Source organism: Calidris pugnax, unplaced genomic scaffold, assembly GCF_001431845.1.
Source record: "Calidris pugnax isolate Ruff unplaced genomic scaffold, ASM143184v1 scaffold171, whole genome shotgun sequence".
Taxonomy (NCBI): Eukaryota; Metazoa; Chordata; class Aves; order Charadriiformes; family Scolopacidae; genus Calidris; species Calidris pugnax.
The window spans coordinates 10,524,155-10,540,181 of NW_015091064.1; the positions used below are offsets into that span (position 1 = coordinate 10,524,155).

The 16,027-nt window shown below is 37.5% G+C and overlaps 1 protein-coding gene across 2 annotated transcripts in view; it reads right to left on the bottom strand.

Moving 5' to 3' along the window:
- Positions 1–16,027, bottom strand: part of LDAH (lipid droplet associated hydrolase) — a 119,761-nt gene that overhangs the window by 58,665 nt on the left and 45,069 nt on the right. For both annotated transcript variants that reach the window (XM_014956900.1, XM_014956898.1), the window contains exon 4: positions 11,364–11,533. In XM_014956900.1, coding sequence (XP_014812386.1) covers positions 11,364–11,533 — 170 coding nt within the window. The remainder of the gene's footprint in view (positions 1–11,363; positions 11,534–16,027) is intronic.

Genomic DNA, 16,027 nt, shown 5'->3' on the forward strand with positions numbered 1-16,027 from the left:
CATACCATCTAAGTGCAGAGATCTTCTAACTGTTCGGTATAAAGTTTGTATCTTTTTCCTATTCCTTTCCCTCCTGTGGCAAGTTTTCAAACAGGACACACCATTTTTGGTACAGAAGCTAATGGAGAGAAATACATTTTCCCCTTTAGCCTCTAAAGTAATGATCCCTTGACTTCACTGTAGACCGTGGGGAATGAACAAATTCACAGTATGGCAGAATAGGAAATATTTTTAATTACAAACCTGTCCATTCTAGGTAACCTCTTTGAATAAGAAGACCCAAGCCAGGCCCCTCCTCGCTGCTTGAATAACTTCATCACATGCAATGAAAAGCAAGAGCTGATGAAGCAGCCCAACTTCTTTGTTGAGGGCTCAGGATGGCCAGCGAAATTACATTTTAATATAGAGCTTCTCCAACAGATACTGGTTACTAGTCATAGCCACGCTCAAAGTTTAACTACGTTGTTTGCAAAGTCTATGTTCAAAAATTCTACAGCGTCCCTTCATGGTTCTCTCATGATGGATTCTTTAATGTCCTAATTGACTGCCTTCCTCTTTTTGTCTACTCAATTTTAAATTAGTGCAAAAACTGCTGATTTCTGGCTCCATTTTCCTCTATAAAGCATATTAATTGCAATAGAAAAACAAACCCAATTTAAGCGACGTGTAACATATCTTGATACTGAATTTTGACTGTTTGGTCCAACTCTAAAGAGCAGGTTTCTGACTTGCAAGTGTTAGGCACATGCATCTGCAGGCAGAATTTCAGATGTCACCACCAAGCATAAAAAGTTCTTTGGGAAATTTGGCTTTCAAAAGGGTGTTGAGCTCTTTTGAAAACATGTGCTATAAATCCTAATTGTTTTTGAAATTCACTTCTTGTTATATGTTTGTGATTCCCTCATTTTTATAGAATCATTTCACTTAGTTATTACAATATGAATCCAAATTTTTCAAGATTCAAAATAACAAGATTTTATGAACAAATCTGTAAAAATCCACAGTACTTAATAAATCCTGTTATTCTGCCATTTACCATTCTAGCCATCTTTTTATTTTTAGTCCTTCATTTCCTCTACATTCTCATGTTTTACTTTGGATTCTTGATGAATGATCACAGATTCCATTTTCCAGTTTATTTTCCTTCCTTTTCTGTTTGTACATTTGGCTACTTTAATGTCTTTTAACTTCCTAGAAAAAATAATTTTTACAGGTTTATTTGAATTCTGACTACATACATCTGAAAATAAATCAGATGTTTCATTAATAGCTAAATAAACACATCACTTGAAAAAAAAATCAAGTGTCTTGAAATCAAAATTATTGGTTTATATTTTCCTACTTTCAATGATCACAGACCAGACTTTTGACTTTCATATTGTTTCTATATTCATCTGAGCAGTAAACCCAGTACGTCAAAGAAGGTGACAGAAGTTGGAGGTTCAGTAAACACTATGAACAAAATATGATTTTCCTCAGAAAGTCTTGGGAATTCGTTTTTCCCTTTTTCCTCAGGCCTCTTTATCACAGGCTTATTAGCTAAATAAGCTAATCTTAAGGCAATGCTACTATTGACTCTGAATCCTCACTCTTAAAAATGTGATGATTTTTCCCTTTTTCCTCAGGCCTCCTTATCATAGGCTTATCTTAAGGCAATGCTACTATTAACTCTGAATCCTCACTCTTAAAAATGTGATGAATGTTAAAAAAAGAAGCTTACATTCATATGCTAGGTAATTACGTTCTGATGGATAAACCGCTGATGATTTTGTCAAGCCCATCTTATAATTGCACTAGACATCACTTTTAATTAAATTCACACTTGTGCTTTTAATTATCACTCTACTATTTGCTAGTCTCATCTGATCTTCAATTATCTGGATTGTAAGTTTTCCTGACTCAGAACAGTATTGATCTATATGTAGTTTAGTATTTCCTATGGAGTTCTAGGACTGAGCAGGTGATACCTACCTGCTTCACCCACTTCCAAACCCACACAAGGCATGCTAGGTATGCACAGGGCAGCACTGCTCAGAAATGCAGTATTTGTTTTCAAAATACATGTAAGGCAGTATTAAGAATGAATTATATATATATTTCAAAAGTCTTTTCTAGAAGGCAAAAATGAGCTTTAATACTTTCTGTACATTATCCCTCTGGTATCTCTATTTCTGTTTTTAGGAGAGACATTTAGGAATCAAATGATAAGACAAACTGACAGTGTATAGTCTTTGGTCTATATTTCTATATTTGGTAGATTAAAAAGAGTGGATTTAAAAATAAGTTTTGTTCAATTTAGCGTATATCCCTTTTTTTCCATTCTCAAGACTGTCATATTGCAATCTTTAAGCTTTTTGTTTTCTAAACTGAGTTTACACGGACACTATTTGGTCAGATATTGAACTCAGCCAGGCATATCCACAACTCAGATACCCCCTTTCAGGTGCTGACAACATGATGAACTGCAGGTTCCCCGTGGCTAACATGAGCTGAGCCACAGTGCACTAACACAACAGAACAGAAACATGTGAGCAGAATAAAACAAAGCAATTCCAGTCAAGGTTAATTTCAAAAAAGCTTTCTTTGGATGAGATAATCAGGCATGAGCTTTGGCCAAGTAGGCTGACAAGGATGACAAGCCTAAGCCAAACCTTCCATTCATGCTTCCTTGGTGCACTCTAGGTTTTGGGTTACAAGTTTTAAGATCTCAACCACAAAGATGACCTTGAAAAGGGGCATAGTTCAAGAGGTAATCCTTCCCAAAATGAAACTTCAAAAATTCTCCACCTTCCTGATCCTAAAACTTTGTGTTGCCAAAAAAATCCAGAATTTCATCATCATATGCTGGTAACTTGATTCACACCTTTCACTGTTTCGTGCTTGCTACTTTTACAGTTACAAGCAAGAGTAAATCTGGATTGCAGACAGAACAGATATATAACGTACAGCCCTCTGGAGATCTCTCATTATTATACCTCTCTTGCTCCTTTTGTGGAGGAAACAACTTTAAAATGTAAATCTTTTTATCTCATTTTAGAGGAAATTGGAGTGTTATCTACCAGGCAGTTATACACTGTTGACCACAACATATTTGGTCAACATACGAGTCAGAAGATGGCACCATGTGCAATAGACTACACAGCATATGACTTAAAGTTAATTTCTCTGCTTAAGACAAGGAAGTAGAAAACAGAAAACCAGAGAGACACAAAGCAATAATGGTCATGTATCTTCACAGCATGACTGAAGACTATTCTTAAGTCGTTGATCACATTTCAGTTCCTGATGGGTTATTTGCTGATAATTGATAGTTCTTCCCACTTTGGCTTCAAATCTCTTTTCTGTAACAAAAATTATATTCTTAATGTGGAGAAAGATGCACACCTCTCCCTGGTGAAAGCAAAAGACAGAAATTTGACTCTTTATTTGATTTGCCCTCAGGCATTTTTACATATGAAGATGCATCACCTTCAACAGCTTATTTCGCATTACATTTTAACCTTCCTAAAATTTTTTGTATCCTTGAGCTATTTCATGTTCTTTTGTCCTGTGTATTACAAGGTGGGTGGTTTGTCTGTGAAGGGAAGAGTAATGTCAGGCAGAGCTACACAGCCCATGGCAATCTAGACAGTGTCTGTTCCTATTCACAAAGGCAGCGGCCAGTGTGGGCTACACAAAAAAATCCTGTCTGCGTGTCGATCGCTTTTTCTTACAGTTTACATTTTATAAAGCTTTTTTTTTGGCGGGGAGAGGTAGAAAAGAATATGACTGGGACCACTAGGATTAGAGTCTGTCATCAAGCCAGTGAAAATACTGGTTGCTAGTGGTCTCTTGGGTGAGCCGACACTCTCAACCCCATTCCACAGTTATCAGCCTTTCACTGAAGTTCTGAAGTTCTGTTGAGTTTTAAATTCAGGCCGGTGGCTTTTTACGAGTGTCTTAGTCAGAAGTCAGTATCTCCCTAACAAATCTTTGTTTGCCATGAACTCACCCACTATTGCTCTTTGCTTTGCTGCCTCCCACCCCACAGAGAGAAGGTTTTATGTTTGTCTTAGGTTTTCATATGAAGGTTGTTTTCATTTTTCTTTTTATTTTTTATATCTCTCCCCAAATCTTTGTAGAAACTTCCTTGATGCTTCAAAGATACAGTACCTTATTTATTTAATTTGGTCAGGTTTAATAAATCAGCTGGGTTACTTCTTGCTTTTTCCAAATAAGAGAGCTGCATGATGTTTGCATATGCTCCAAGTTCGTATTGCTCCTTTGCTGGCTGTTCCAGTAGATGTACAGATACGGCCTGAGGCGTCACCGAGAAAACATACCCCTCAGAACTTTGTCATCTGTTGCAAGGTGGATTAGGCAGACTCTGTAATGTGTATAACGTCAACTATAGCAAATTTTAGTCTAATTACTGGCTCAGACCACCTGTGCTTCCTTGTATATGCTCTCAAAGGCTCGCTATCTATCAAGAACTGATAGAACTGTCAAAAAAATATTATTATAGAAAGAGTCCAATTTAGCGATCAACTCAAAACACTCATAAAGTTAAATCACTGAAGGCAGCTGAACTTAGACTCATGATCAAATCTGTGCAAAACTCTTTTAGAGTCTGTCTTTTTTTGCTCCCTCAACACTTAAAGGGGGATGAAGGTGGGTGTTTACCTGCCCAGTGCTGTTTGCTTGGTTTTTTAATATGTAGCTCATTTATCCGTAACGGATGGACTGGTGGGGAAGAAAAATACATCACACTCAGTTTAGTTTTATATCATGGTCTAGAAATCCACAGTTCCCTTCACAAGATACACATTTATTTCAAATGTGTACCAATTCCCTTGTGAGATCTGCTAAGTATAGCCATCTATTTTTTTCCTGCATAATAATTCTGCGAATGTTGTCATTGGGTTTGTGTTACCGTAAGTCTTTCACTCATTTTAATTTTTATGGGGCTTTTTTTGCACTTTATCATTTAAGCTTGCAAGTAACTTGAAATTCATATAAAAACAGTGTTTCTCCAGCTCATGATCCCTACTGCTAGACAAAACTACATATCCATATTCCACCCATCACTGCAATCCATTAAGGAACCAAGAGAAACAGTTCTCAGCAAGGACAAATCAAAACAAGGCTACACAGACCACGGACATTTCTTCACACCTCTGCTGTGCTGTGGGTTACACTGCACCCTGGCACACACACACACACACACACACAAGGATTAATCCTCTACATGAGAGAAGACATTGCCTCTCTTCAGAAATCTTCTGGCTATTTTGCTATTTTATACAGTCTCACTGTACTCTTCAAAAGACGTGGGACAAGCTTACTTTTGTAAGAGAGCATGCAAGATAGTAAAAAATATATTTCTTCACTAAGCATACTTTAAACATCATAATCGCCAGTGAAATCATCTGAAGTTAATTTACCCAGACAACAGCTTTTTAAAATCATTTTGCTAAAAGTATTATGACATAACTTAGGTAATCAACCTTTGAATTAGACGCTATTATATTAGGTAAAACCTTGAAAAATAGAAATAAGTTATATTCCTGTTTATTTTTCATTTTCTTTCTGTTTCCAAACTGCACTATATAAGGAGTCTGAACCTGCTAAATTAGTGTCCTTTCAGAAGATGTTTTCTGTAGTGATGACACCACCTGTCTTGGATTTCATATACAGGTTCCAATTAACAGCAAAACAGGAACTGAACAAATGTCATTGTCTTCATAGGGTCTTTCCCTCATTCATTTGTGCTGCTGAAAAGATTCCCCTGTTATCTCAAAGGTCAGACATGCTTAGCACTTCCTGTACCATTAAAAAAACTCCCTCTTTTAATCTTGTCCCTGTGGATTTCCAGTAATTCTATATTAAAGAATTTTGTTTTCTTGCAGAAATACCTGTATTTAAAAACATCTTTCCTAACATTATGGAAGTGCTTCTCAAATTCATGATCAAGCTTTCAAAACAACTGAAAGTAAATTATTACTGTGAAGGGTCACTGCATTGAATTCTGTAACACAAAAAATCACTTAGCAGGGGAAATATGACATGTTTCTCTCTCTTATGGCCTAATTCTACTTTCACTGAAGTTCGGGGGAGCTTTCCAAGTACTTCAACAGAAAGGAACTAAGTGTTAACCAGAGATAAAAGAATCAACTTGATTTGATGCAGAAAGGCAGCAGTGAGAGAAACTAGTATCTGTCCAAGTGAGAGATTTTAAGACATTACAAAACAATTTACACACCTCTTCCTCCTTCCCCATAAGTGACTATTCTCATCACACCTACTTGAAGCTTCTGTCTGCAGGAAACTGTATTTCAAAAAGAGGATTACCTCTGCCAGCAAACTTTGGAAAAGCTTTTATAACTTACAGAATTGATGATGACAACAGCCTTGATAAATTCAAGCCTGAATAAAGAATATCTAAACATAGAAATATTCCCGAGTAACTTCATGTGTGAACACTCTTGTCCAGAATGAATTTAGAATACATTCAAAACCATCATCTTAAGTTATTTTGAAAACAGATTAAGCTATATCAGAAAAAGACATCTGGGTTAGGATCAAAATGCTTTACATGACTTACCCAGGAATAGCTAGTTTGCTTTAAATTTCATATTCTGTCTCACTGCAAAATAGTATCTATGGATAGACATTCACACATTGTTATTCTTCTGTAAACAAATAATTATTTACTGCATTTTATGTTGCAAAGAGGCACTGCAACGCAAACTACCTATTGTCATTTTTACTGTTTTGGTAAAGCTTCTTTTAAAACAAACTACTTCTATACATACAGGTAACTTCTCACACACACTGAAAATAAACACCCCTCTGGCCAAGAGATTGCAAAGAAAAGAGCGTTTTTGAAATTTCAAATCCCAATCAATGTCTTTGTTGGAAGGGCCACGTGCAGAGACGTCTTGTCCCCCTAAGATGTGTTGCAAAGGGCTGCAGGTAATCAGGAAGAAGCAGTTTTCCAGACAATAGGGGAACAAAAAGCTAACAGAGTCATGACATCTGTCATTCTGTTGCGTACCTGCAGGCCATGCGTGTTTCCAAGCAAGCTGTTCACAGCAGATGGAGCATGGCCTTTTGGTTCAAGTATGAAACCACAAAATGAGGGCTACATATGTCACGCCAAAGGTGTGTGTGATCGAGGGGAACACCAAGGGTAATAAACCCCCTCATTACTAACACGGCAACAACAGAAACTTTGGAGTGGCCGAACGGAAGAATAATCTATTATCAGCTAAATTTAAAAAAGAATGATAAAATGGTTTATTTTGGCTTTTTCTAACATCAGAAGTAACAACAATATTGTGTGTAAGTGAAAGCTTTTCTGCTTTTTTAACTAAATATTTTTTAAAAATTCAAAAAAAGGAGAAAGAAATACAGCTATCATGCACATATATAGGAGCATCATCCAAAATAACTATATTCAAAAAGCTCCAACAAAATGCTTCCCATTGAGGTCATTCAATCCCTGTGACTAGTAACGGATGAGAGAAACATTTTTATATGGCTTAGAAATGGGCTAAACAGTCAGAAAACCATCAGCAGGGATATATAACCAATTTCAGTAACTCAAAAGGTTAAAAAAAATGCCTGGTACCTCCTGTTAGGCATGTTTAATTTATGTATAAAAGGGTATGAATAGCACCAACATTTTATAAACCATAAAATAATTTAGAATGGTCAGTAATGAAGAAATGTTTTCTTAACTCAATAGAGCTTGTTTAGGGGACAGCCTCCTGATGGGTCAAAGCCAGTACCAATTTCTGAAGAACAAGATACATTGCAGACACCTTCTAAGCTACATACAGTACCAGATCCTGAACAAGTTGTAGCTCCTCAAGTGAAAGACTGGAATGCAACTCATATACAGACAAAAGAAAAAATATGAAAATATGGTTATGCTACTGTATAAATATGTGGAATTATTAAATGCGAACTAGGTCATTTTGTTACGTTCATCACATTTCTGGAAAGAAATTTCAGACCAAAAGATTTCTGTTTAGAAGAGAGCACAGTGAAGGAAATATATGGCAGATGTACACCATCGTGTGCACAAGAATGATGTGATGGGATTTCCAAGCTATGAACTTGATTTTATACACAACTATTCCAACTTATGTTTTATTAGCTATTATTTATTAAATTGAGCAAGTTCTAGGAATATCCAATATTCTTTGGCACCACTGAGACATATCAGCAATGCATGGGTTTGAATTATAAATTACAGCAATTTTATTTGCTTAAACTGATACATACACAGAGGTTTTAAACTCTTCCTCCTCAATGAGTTTGACAGGAAGAGCAATACTCACATTGTATGACAATTTCGCTCATTAACAGGTGTTAATTTATTACCACAAAGGTGTTGGTATTTCAAAACCATCACTGCAAATGAAAGACTAATGCTGTAACAGATTGAATTTCATTAGCAAGGAAATGTGTCAATCTTTTGATAAAATTAATGATCAAAGGGAGTGTTTTAGGAAACACTCAGTAGCGCTGCCAGCAAAGCACAAGGAAATCCTCCAAGTCAGGATTTGTATTTTTAAAGAGAATGCCTGGAGGATGTAGCATATTTATGAGTTAGGCTCAAGCTCCAACAACTGAGAAAATCACTTTGTCACTCAGCTTCATTTTTCAGTTCTGCTGGCTGAACAAAGAGCGAAGAAGATTATGAGGTTAAGAGCAATTATCAAGTAAGCTGTACGTTATTGCATTTTTCCATCTCCACAGAATAAGGCTGATGAATATTTTTCCTTCCTAGCGTCTAATTTTTTAGCAGACTGGCAAACTCTGGATGCTTCACTTCCCACAAAGAGGTGAATCTTTTTAAGATCTGATGCCCACCACGACAACTGAGAAGTGTTCATGGTTACATGTGTGCCAGTCAACAGACCGGGCAGGATCTATTCCCTGGTCCTGCCATGGAACAGGATGGCATGGGATGGTCCGTGTCCGCACGGCGGAATTTCCCCTTGCCTAAAATCAGGATGTCTGCATCCAAACTAACTACTGGGAATGGTCCTGGGCCTCTGCCAAGTCCAGAACCATGCCAGGGTGTTGCCTGGGAGTTGTTGGCTGCTTTGGGTCAAAAAGTCTCCTAGGGACTAGTCCAAAAATGTCACTGCACAGCTGTCCCGGTACTCAAATCCATGCAGCAGCCCCAAGCGTGGAAGCAACCCCTGTGGCCCTTCTCTGCCAATTAGACTTAGTTAAAGGCATCAACCTGTGACTACGGCTGCGTTAAGAGGTCTCCCACAGAAATAGTTAACAGAAGCCTCCCTGAGAGTCAACAGGAAAATAGAGATGGGGTCCAAACCCGAATTTATCCTGGGGTAAACTGGCAATTCCTCTTGAATTTCTCTTTTAATGGAATAAGAAAGCATTATTTCACAGAAGTTTAAGAAAAAAGCCCCCCACAACAAAGTACCCTATTTACCCTATTAACCTGCAGAGCACAAGGGAACCAAGAAATTAGCAGCATTCAAAACCAACAGCTGAAGAGCACCCAAGAAGGAGAGACATGGAGATAGTACTTTCTCCTTCTCACCTATGACATCTCAAGTTCATCAGGTTCCCTCATCATTGTATGAGAGAGACAATTGAGTCTGTATTTGGTTAGATTTTGAAAGGGCTTTAAATTGGGTAATGAAAATCAAATCTGCTAAACACCCACTCCAAATATAAACATTTACTGAATTATTTGAACAATAAATACAATGCATTAACCTCTAGCTCGAAATAATAAACTGTAAGCAATCAAAGGCTCTTAAAGCAGAAAATTTAAGACCAAAACCAAAACTCATGTAATAAAAGAATATCATATAAGAATTACACAAAAATAAAATCAAATGATCTAGCTACTAAAATACACATATGTGCTCCAAATCTTGTGGGAATCAAATATTCCAGTAAAAATAAAGGGAGAGATGGAAACACAAGTTTCTTATTATCACACTTCATATGTTATAAAACCTAACAGTTTACTTATTTTTGGCAAAGGGACAAAGGTTGCACAACACTCTGGCTTACACAAATATTTTCTATTGTTAAAAGCATCTTAAATGTAGCTTGTCATATATTAACTTCATGCACACAGTGCACCATGCAGCCTGAGAGTGTCCCAGAGATACCTACGTTTCAAAACACTGATGCATAGCAAGCTGCCAGCATCCAGTGAGCCAGGTGGAAAAAAATTACTCAACAATTCATAGTTTAATTGAAGCCGGATAAAATCATTTGTGTGATAAAGACTGTACAGATGTTGACCAAAGAAACGTTGATATTTTTGGACAAATTACTGCATATGATATTTTCTAGAACACTCCCTCTTGAATAGATAAAACAGCAATAAAAGTTCTCTCAAAAAAAATGCCCTTGTTTACAATCACAAAGTAAAATATGCCTGTGGAATTATATCAGGTTAACCTCATGTTTCATGTTTTTAGTTGCTGTTTCCTTTAAAGGAAAAAAAAAATAGATGTGCAGTGGAAATGGTTATGAAGAAGTGGAAGAACCTACTCATACGTACATTAAACACAGACTTCACGCTAACACTGCACTTCCTTCCGCTGAAGATTTTATAATGTAAAGGAAGCAGCAATGATTTAGCGAGAGTGAAAATGTTTAAGAATAAAACTTCAATATTCTTCATTCATCATCCACTAGCAAAGTGAGTTATTACTGAGCACTAAGAGTTTGCCATTTCCAGACACATGGCAAGGACATGGTCCTGCCTCAGCTGCCTTATTGCTTCACAGCGACAAAGACAAATGTTCAGATAGACAAGAACATGCAGAAACACCTCCCATTCTGGAGTTACACAAACCAAGACTGAGTTGCAGAAGCAACGATACATGCATATTTATTAATTTTTAAACCAACGTCCTTCATAGTAGTACTCATTACAATTTATATTACTATTCTTTTCCATACATTTCTCCATGTATAGCCAGCAATCTGCTTGCCTTGAGATAAGAAACTGCTATTAAAATCATAGCCAGTCTTAATTTTTAGTGTAGTAACATAATGTAATTGCCAAATATCTAGTGATCTGTTCATAAATTATTTAAAGATTAGAAGACAACAAGAAAGTCCTAAATATATTCACCACCATTATTATTTATATTACAAGGGCATTTGAAGGGCCAAATTCAGATTTAGAACTTAATTTTACATCAAACTACTTCATTATATGTTATTAGGATTAGTCATTAATGTTTTTATTTCATTTTAATTTAAAGTTTGTGTATAGCAGAATAGGGCTTCCACAGGAAAGACATGGCATTACCCATAGGCTGAGCATGTGCACTGCTTTGCTAATATCCCATTCTACAAGGTTCATGTACCTGAAGTTCTGATGCTCGCTTCATCATCTCCAGTGTGATGTAGCAACCAATAGAATGAGCAATCAGTACCAGCTTTATATCTTTTGATACATTCTTTTTGAGGAAGTTCAGCTTATGCTCTACTTGTCCGTTAAGTCCAAAAACATCCTCTAGCTCCTTTATATCTGTGTCTGAAACATAAAAGAAAGAAAGTTCTTTGTTTTAATGATAGAAATTTCAAGTACCTCTTTTTTTTTTCTTTACCTCCACTTCTTTGGAAGACTCTGAAATAAATAAACTTGATAATTAAAAAACCCTCACCAAACTTAAAAAATTAATTTTCAATTACCACCACTGGTAAATATAGACCGAGGGGTCACATTTACAGGATGTGAAGCCTTATGTGTAGCTGGGGAACCAGGGAAGGATACAGAAACACACAGAGCTTCATGGCGTATCATCTGGTGCTGTTATCCCCTTCATTCAGAACAAGACCAAACTCAAGGCACTGGATCACCTTAAATCAATCCAACTTTATACTGAGAGGTCAAGATGTACAAAAGAGATACTGCCCAGGAATAAGAGTCCTATCACTCAAAACAAACTACCATATATGTTATCATATTCAGATATTCAAAATCTCCTGCCTTAAAACACAGATGTAGAAAAAAGTCCCATGGAATAAAGAAAAATATGAAATGCATTTGTGTCACCATGGAGCACTGGCACTTTAACATAAACTACCCCTATTTATGCAGCTTCTTATCATTGTCGATCCAATCACAAAGAGGAAGATCAAGTTAGAGCTTCGTGGTTCTAAGTTCTTGTGCAATTTCGTTCCTGTTTTGCCAGGGACCTCCTAAATGCACTTGGGCAATCACTTAGGACGAGGACTTCATTACTCGCTTCCTGGCCAGTCAACAAGAAAAGGATTATCTGCTGCCTGTAAGAATTTACAGCAATTTGGGCATCTTTAACTGGATGGGTGACATGGCTCTCAAGTTCCCCAATCTCAAGGGGTTCACATCTCTCTCATCTGCTACAAAAGTTTTCTACCCACTAAACTAAAAACTGTGTTGTTGTAAGCAATACTAAAAAAAAAAAAAAAGAAAGAAAAGAGGCAGAAAGCATGAAGGAACGTATGCCTATAGTTTATCTAAAAGAGATTTACTGGTACTAATATCACTTAATCTCTCAAATCCATGCCATTATCTCAGGGCTCAATTTCATATTCCAGTTTAAACCCATAATACTAGAAATATGATGGCCCACTGGACAGAGCCACAAGTGAAAGAGTATGCTATGTTGAATATATGTACATTACCATGTGTTGGGTTGAGCAGGTCAATTTTCCCTTTTAAATATTTGCTATCATTTCTATAACGTTTTACTCAGACACTACCATTTCCAGTGATTTATCAGCATGTCTTTTTAATGTTTGACATTCCATTCATAGCTTTAATTCTTGAAAATAAGTGATTTTACAAGACTTGCAGCTTATTTCCAGGTTAGAGCAGGGGAAAAGAGAGTGGATACATTTTCTAGAGAACTTCTTATGGCTCAAAAGACCCCAGAAACCAAGCACAAACCAAAATAAATTTTTATTTGTATTGTTCAATCTCATGAGGTTAGTGGCTGCTTTTCACTACATGAATTCACGACCTGCTACAAGAGATGCTGAACATCGCTGTAATGCAATTAATAAGCAATGCAGCAAAGACAATCTATTCCAGTCTCAACATTTTCCAAGTTAAGGTCAATAACTATGTTAGATAAAGTTAATTATTTCAGTTACTAAGACATTAGATATCTAATGTAATATTTAGTTACTAATGCATAGCTGCATAGCGATTCAGGGTAACATATTCATAGCTATTACTGAGTTCAGCAGAGATGTGCCTATTTAGAACCAGTTTTGTTGCCAAAGCAAGAACCCTGAGGAGGGCTACTGGGAGGGATTAAGAGTAGGGTGCAAATAAGGGCTTTTTCCCCCTCGCAATTTGCCCACACTTGAGTTTAGGACTTGAGCAAACTCATCTCAAGCCTGTGCACTAATGTTTCCTTAAGGGAGCAGGGGGGAGCAGAGCTTGCAGAAGTGATTTTGAATCAGATGGGTTACCTGTGACTGATGATGACCACAGAGAGTTGTTCTACTGCCCTGGGGCAAAGCATCCTCCGCGCAGCCCTGCTCAGCACCACTCAGAGCAAGGATGCTCAGACTCCCACATCTGCTGGTCGATGTTACATACACACACAACCTGTCTTCGACTGAGAGCGAGCCCTGACGGCCAATGCCGACCCCAGAGAATTGATTCAGCTGTTTAATACAACTTTTCCTTCTTTTCTGGAATACTGGTTTGCTGCCAAACCAAGTCAGGTTGGCACCACTCCTAGAGAAGCCACACTGGAGGATGAGCGTGCAGCGTGGAGTCTGGCCATCCACACGCAAATGTCTCCTCATCACTGACTGACCCTGAGCTCTCATCAGGTGAAACTCCAACGTCACGTAACCCTATACTGAAACATACATCTTATCTTACTTCTGGACAAATAGAAAATTGCTTATGCTTTCTGTCAGTTCATGTTTCCCCCACACAAATGCTACACTTCCAATAGTCCAAAATACGTGAGAGCCGGGCTGCGTCACAGGTTTGGAAGATTTATTTATTTATTTTACAGCATAAAATCACCCAGGGATTATCCAAAAGCAACATGAATTTCTTGGGTGGAGAAGCTTAAACGGGTTCTTTATAAAAGCAAACAGACTTGCACAAACACACTGGCAGGCAGCTCACCAATGGCTCTACATCAGAGAAGGGACCACAGTTACTTCACCTCAGGTGTGGGATGAACGGCGTGGCTGAAGCAGAGCTCATTTCAGCAGCTTTCAGATAGTAGAAATTATACGACTTGTACCTTATGCTGCAAACACCCCATCTGCGCCAAAGCATGTGAATTTAAGACTTTATTTAGCTGAAGTTTATTAAAAGAAATACTGTATTTCGTTATTTTCTTTGGCAAAGCATTAATCTTCTGATGTGCTTTTGGAAAACAAATGCACCATCACTTTAACGAACCTCTTTTTCTGACCTCTACTAAACCCACAGCCAGAAAACAATGATAGATTAAAATAAAGTGTTTGCTCTAAGATTAGTTGACAAGTTAATCTTGCTAGGAAAGAGGACTTTGCTTTTCAGGGAAATAACGGGGAATTGTGCTTGTTTGTTTTTCTGCTGTGTATGTAAGGGAAATTCTTAAAAAAAAAAAATCATATCAGTTATATGAGCAGACTGTAGACTGGAGAGTCATAAAATTTAGCCTTTTATTAAGAAGTCTCCAAAAATCAAAGACTCCATTTTCCTGGATGATTCAAAAAGATACTTGGAGGCCAGATTTTCCAACAGTACCCTCATATTTGTGCATATAATTTCTGCATGCCTTTGTACTTCCCTAATCTCACGAGGGAATGCTTGTGCATTCGAGCTTCCAACTACCCGGGTCACAACAGGTGACTGAACATTTGAGCTCAGTACATATGTTCACCTGACTTTAAAGTTTGTCCCAGGATCCCCTCATACACAAGGCTCCAAATTACTCATGGACACGTACAGAACTGTGTGAAAAGGTGACTTGTCATTATATACCATGAAGGAAAGGGAGGTAAAAACCAATGCCCTACCAGCACAGTATCTTCTTCTTCCCTGGGTCATTTACTCTTGGAGATAGTACCAGGATATTTAAGGAACTACCCATATAAACTGTTGTGGTCAAGAATTTTCAGACTGGACCTTTTAAAGGACAAGGACAAGTATCTGGAGACTGAACCAGGGGACTGGAAAAAGATTAGAATCATAGAATTGTCTAGGTTGGAAAGGAAGATAATGGAGTCAAACCATCATCCTAACAACGCCAAAACCACCACTAAAACATGTCCCTCAGCACCACATCTACCCATCTTTTAAATACCTCCAGGGATGGCAATTCCACCACTTCCCTGGGATTCAACTCTTCCTCTGAAGATGCTGCTCACTTCAGCTGCATGACACATCACTGCTTAATGTTAGTAGTGAGGAGAAATAACAAGTTTAAAGACACGAAAATGGAGTAACACCACAAGAAAGTATCAAAAGGAAGAAAAGCAAGGAGGGAGAAGGTACCGAAAGGTCAGCGATGATATCAAAGCATATGAAAAGGGGAGGCAGAACACATCAAGTACAGCCAAGTAAATAGTTCACGAGAGCTAGCTCAGGGTCACGTTAAGTCCACTGCATCTCTACCAAATACCAAAAGTGCAACCAACATATTAAGGCCGAGTGTTTTAGACTTTATGCCCCATCTCCTTTTTCCACTACAAATACATACCAACAGTGGTGGGAGAAACAGCAGTTGTGACAGCAATTTAATTACTTAGAAGGATTACCTGTTAAACTAGTGTGCACAGTCAGAAGTGCTATCATTTGATTGGTTTTGTTCTTCTAGGAAAACACAGTAATTTCTTACAATTGAATGATGCCATCTGAAAACGTTTCAGTACAACTATAAGCTTAATAACTGGGATTTGAGGTTTGTGGGTCTAGTACGGCCAAATGTGTTAGAAAACATATTCCCTAAAGACATATTGCTTAAAGTCGGAATGCTTCACCCAATCTTTGATTTGATTATTGAACCCTGGATAAATTGTATCA